General features: G+C 40.5%; 1 protein-coding gene across 1 annotated transcript in view; it reads right to left on the bottom strand.

Annotated features, from left to right (window-relative positions):
- UNC80 (unc-80 homolog, NALCN channel complex subunit) overlaps nucleotides 1-5261 on the bottom strand; it is a 270330-nt gene that overhangs the window by 199970 nt on the left and 65099 nt on the right. The window contains exon 13 of the mRNA XM_045296777.1: nucleotides 5192-5261. This exon is cut by the window's right edge and continues 344 nt beyond it. Coding sequence (XP_045152712.1) covers nucleotides 5192-5261 — 70 coding nt within the window. The remainder of the gene's footprint in view (nucleotides 1-5191) is intronic.

The following is a 5261-nucleotide window of genomic DNA, read 5'->3' as shown; positions in this document are numbered from 1 at the left end:
AAGGACTAAACGGAATGTGAGAAGAGACCCCGACGCTTGCTCTTGAACATAGAGTCACTAAAGCTAATAGAAGAGATGGCATGGTAAAAGAGCTGAACAGAAAATTTCAAAAGACAGCCAAGAATACGAGGTAAATGTTATAACGCAATGTGCACAGACCTGGCATTAGAAAGCCAGAAGGAAGAGCACATTTAGCGTACCTCAAGCTAAAAGAACTTGAAGATTCCAGGCTCAAATTGAAATATTAAAGCATGAGTAAAATATTGACTGATGCAGGAAGAATCAAATGAATGTGGAAGGAATACACAGTCACTGTACCAAAAAGAATCGGTTGCTGTAAGAGGTAACATATGATTAAGAATCAATAATTCTGAATGAAGATGAAGCTGCATTGACAGCTTCGGCAAAAACCAAGGATTCAGGAACTGATGAAATACTCACTGCATTGTTTCAACAAGATGCTTCAGCCTTAGAAGGACCACCTAGTGTATGCCAGGGTATTTGAAAAACAGCTACCTGGCCACTGAGTGAAAAAGATCCATATTTGTTCCCGTCCCAAAGTAAAGGGACCGGTGATAGTCTGGGAAGACTAGAGAACAAATTCATAGACACTCACATGTGAATGAGAAAGAGCTTAACATAAAGAGTAATTATATATTAAGAAAACATCCCAGCCCAGTCCAGATCAAGTCCATAAGTCCCATATTAGCCCATTTGTCTGATACCAATCTGTAAAGTTCTCTTCAGATTCATGAAACACATGCAATGGTGCCGAATGCAGGAAGATCACAGGCCAGTGGGTGGGAAGTCTTGTGGATCCAGTGGCACTGTAAGCATCTCATTGCTGGGAGGGGTATCCACATGGTTCTTTCAGTGCCGAAACTCTGACTGCCTTGAGGATGACATTCCTGCTCAGAGTAGCCAATGCACAGAGAGGATTGTGGGGCCGGCCTCACCACAAGACACAATCCATCATGAGACACAATGACTCCTCACTGATCCATAGCACTACAGGGGACAGCACTGGAGACACAGTACAGGAATTGTGACTGGTCTGACATATGCCCCCCTTCCCCCCACTGGGCAAAACACAAAGGGAGTAATAGAGCAGCAAGGGGAGCAAAGCAATGAAGTCCCTGAGGAATCCTGAAAACAGGCTTCTGACTGGGGGGCATGCCTTGGCACCTCATCAAACTGGATCCGAAAACATTCATAAGGGTCAGCAGACAGATCTGGAACTATTTATACCACCCCCCACCCCCACCATGTCTATCTACATAAGCGAGGCAAGATTGTTTACAATCCCAAGGAGAAAACAACAGGACTGAAGTTCCAGGGGGACATGTGAGAGGAGGAGGTGGAGAAAAGGGTGGGGGGTGCTAACAAACCCAGGGACAAGGGAACAATAAGAGATCTAAAATCGATGGTGAGGAGGGCATAAAATGCCTGGTGGGGTTTGACCAAGTGCAATGTAGCTGAGAGAAATTACTGAAAGCCGAATGAAGGTCGAACATGTTAGTGGGACAAGAGGAAAGTAAAAGGAAACAAAGGAAAGAACTAGGAGGCAGAGAACATTTATAGAGGAATAAATATAGACATGTACATATGTAAATATACTTATATATAATGGTAGGAACATAGATCTATGTACATATATTTAAATGATAAGTATTACGGTAGCAGATGGACATTGTGCCTCTACTTAAGTACTTCCTCAATGCAAGAACACTTTATTCTAATACCCTTGGCATTCTGTGTACTCACTTTTCTGACAAGATCGCTGAAGACAAAATGGGTGCATAAGCACGAAAGCCTGCCTACTAAAAGATAGAGCATCTGGGGTCATAAAGGCTTGAAGATAAACAAGCGGCCATCTAGCTGGGAAGCAACAAAGCCCACATGGAAGAAGCACACCAGTCTGGTCTTCTGTCATTACTGTTCAATTGGTCATATCTATTCTTGAGATATGTTCTAAATTCAGATGGGATGTATTCAAGGTAATTTTTTCGGTTCTCATGGTCTTGTTTGAACTTTCTTCAGCTTCAGTATGAACTTTCATATCGTTTGTTCTACAGCTGCCCCCTGACCTTGCTTTGGTTGATGATTTAGAGCCTCTATATCAGTGTTGGATTGATCTATGGCGGTTACAAAAGCATATGCCTACGCATTTGTCTTACATCATGGGACTCTAGTACAAATGTAGTTGCTTAATATTTTTTTCTGAAAAGGGGGGTCATGAGCTGAATACATTTGGGATCTATGCTTTACATAGTCAATTTGATTCCTTTGTATTCCCTCTACTGAGGTCTACCTGTATAGTCATCATTTATTTGCTGAAAAAGGGTATTTGCAGTGAAGAAGTCATTGGTCTTGCAAAACTCTTACCATGCAATCTCCAGCTTCATTTCTGTTATATCTAGGTTTTCCAACTATTCAACTTTCCTCTTTGTTTCCAACATTTGCGTTCCAATCACTAATAACTGTCAATGTATCTCGATCACATATTTGATCAATTTCAGATCAAAGAAGTTGGTAAAATTCTTCAAACTCTCCAACACTGGCTTTACTTATTCCTGTGTAAGTTTGAATAATAGTTGGTGCAATGCTTAGGGTTGATGTCAACTAGACATGCCTGGGGAAGGGGAAGGGTGGGACCCAAACTATCAGTTGTCTTTATATGCCTTTTTTGTGTAAGAGGGAGAGACTCTGGGAACTCTCACAATCTGCCACTTCATCTTTCTCCTCGCTGGGATGTCACTGAAACTGTGTTTACCTCCAGGGGCAGCCCAAGGTGGGCTGCCTGAGCTGGTGGTGCCCTCCCAGGCTTTCATCAACTTTGGATCCATGCAACTCTGCACTCATCAGCCTAGGAGCTCCCTGCTTCTCACTACTTTTTGGCCTCATCAGCCTGCGGCTAATTGAGTCTGAAGAGGGCCCTGTCTAGCATTGGGCTTTGGACTTGGCTGGAATGCCTTCTTATCATAAAATTATTTCTTGACCTAAAACTCTTTCTCATACACATGCGAGGGTCACTGTATTTGTTTCTGTAGACAAGCCAGCTTAACACGGTTTTATTCACTTTGCTTCCTTGTGGTTAGGTGCTGCAAGTCAGGGCCGGCTCAGAGCGTGTATCTGCACCACAGAACGAAACACCACCCTCACAATTGGTCTTAGGCCTGAGCCCACTGTGCCCTGTGGCATGTAGCTATTAGCTCATCACATTCTTTGTATTTCAAGCACTGTCCTTCAAGCTAGATCTTGAAACGATCTTTTTGATGATGAGTATGACACCATTCATCTTTAATTGGTCATGCCCAGGGTAGGGAAGCAAAGGTTAACCAATTAAAAATGGCCATGGCCAATACTAGTCCATTTTAACTCAACAGTGCTTAGGTTACTGGCCTTTATGTTTTCTATGTAATTTTGACAACTTCCAATTTTCCTAGATTTATACGCTCTACATTCAGTGTTCTGATGAAACGCAGCGTTTTCTTTGCATTGTAAGTCATGTTCAATCAGCAAATGAAGCTGTCTCAAAAGGTTTGTTCTGTCCAGGGACAGCTCTACTCTGAGGAGGCAGTTTTAACCAGTCTATTTTGAATACATTCCAATCTGGTGGTCTCACCTTCCGTCATTATCTCCGACAACGTTTCGCTGCTATTCATAAAGTTTTCAGTGGCGACACTCTCATAAGTGAATCTCCATTCTTTCTGCTCTTAGTCTGTAAGCCCAATGGACCCTGTTCACCATGGGTGACCCTTTTGGTATTTGAAATACCAGTAACAGAGATCTTTGGCCTACACTTAAAAATCCTCACCAATCTAGTTGAAATATCTAAATTTACTTTAATCATAGGAGCTAAGAAAAATTTCATGTTTCTTCTTATTTTTTCTTGAATATCATGATGGACATTGCATCATCTATAAACCTTTCTTTTTTTTATGAGTTTATTGGCATATAACCCAGATCATACAATTCAGTAGTTTAATCATATTAAGAGAAGCTGTACAATTATCACCACACTCAATTTTAGAACATTTCCCTCTTTCTTTTACCAAATGATTCTTTTAGCTGTGGAAAACAACATATATTTTACCAAGGGCATGAAAAGAAAATTTCAAAGGAAACTTCAGAGATTCAGGAATATTGGTTCATGAATATTTGGATTATAGTCTTCCTACTTGATGGTAGGAGTCAGAGTGCAGTGGGAAAACCAATAATAAATGAATTGTAAATAGGAGTCAAGTGAGATTAGAAAGAGATGGAGTTAAAATTATAGAAGGAGCTGAGGCTCTTTTATACTTACTCAGATGCTCGTAAGAAAGAAGGGGAAGATTATAGTTTAGCTGATATTTATATGATGAAGTTCTGTGAAACACAATCTTACAGGCATGAACATTCCACCTGATGTATATAGGATCACCTGTTAGACATGCAAGTTTCTTTTTCATTTCACTGTATGGACAGCATTTTTAAAATTTGAAGTTTGGGTTAAAGTTAGTGTAAGTTTATGAAATTAAGTGTATTAATTAATATTTAAAGCCCAAATAGATGAGAAAACCTAATTCTTGATGATACATGCATAAATGACAAACCATAGATTGCCAAGGCACAGGGAATTAACTTCAGGAACAATTAAAAATAGTTAGACAGAAGCCACTGAGATCCGCTTCACTGTGGTGAGAAGATCTAGGCTAGGAATTTGATCTTCTTTCTAAACAAATCAAATAAGAGACCAAACAAAACTCTTTGCTAACAATCTCCTTCACCGTGAATGAAGTTGGCTTCTAAAAAGGTGGTGTCTGCTTTAAGGGGTTTGTCTTGAAGGAAAAAAACATCTCATATACAACCTTCATTCCTTGTAGTTTCCTGAAAGGTGCTAGAGTGGGTGGTAAGAAGGAGAGTTACAGCAATGGAGGTTGTATCTGAGATGTTTTGTTCTGCAGAAATGACACAATTAGGGAATTAACTCTAACATTGCTTCACCATAGCTTTTGGATTTCGAATATAGCTTCACACAACTGCTTCTACTAATACCTGCTTAGAACCTAACAAACAAGTTCTACACTCACCATTTCCTCATTCTAATGACCAATTACTGTTAGTAGTTACTGCTTACTGTTCTGAGCAGGCATTGGAAAAAATACATGGGTAGCATTTTGTGAGACTATGAAAGGTGGCTCAGTCGTACCTTTCCTTGGTTCTTATCATTCTTCTCATAAGGCCCACCTCCTCCTCCTCCTCCACCACCTCCTCCTCCT

Source organism: Echinops telfairi, unplaced genomic scaffold (assembly GCF_000313985.2).
Source record: "Echinops telfairi isolate 266 unplaced genomic scaffold, ASM31398v2 ScPeMD7_3;HRSCAF=10, whole genome shotgun sequence".
In the NCBI taxonomy this organism is placed as follows: domain Eukaryota; kingdom Metazoa; phylum Chordata; class Mammalia; order Afrosoricida; family Tenrecidae; genus Echinops; species Echinops telfairi.
This window is presented reverse-complemented; position numbering and strand designations above follow the sequence as displayed.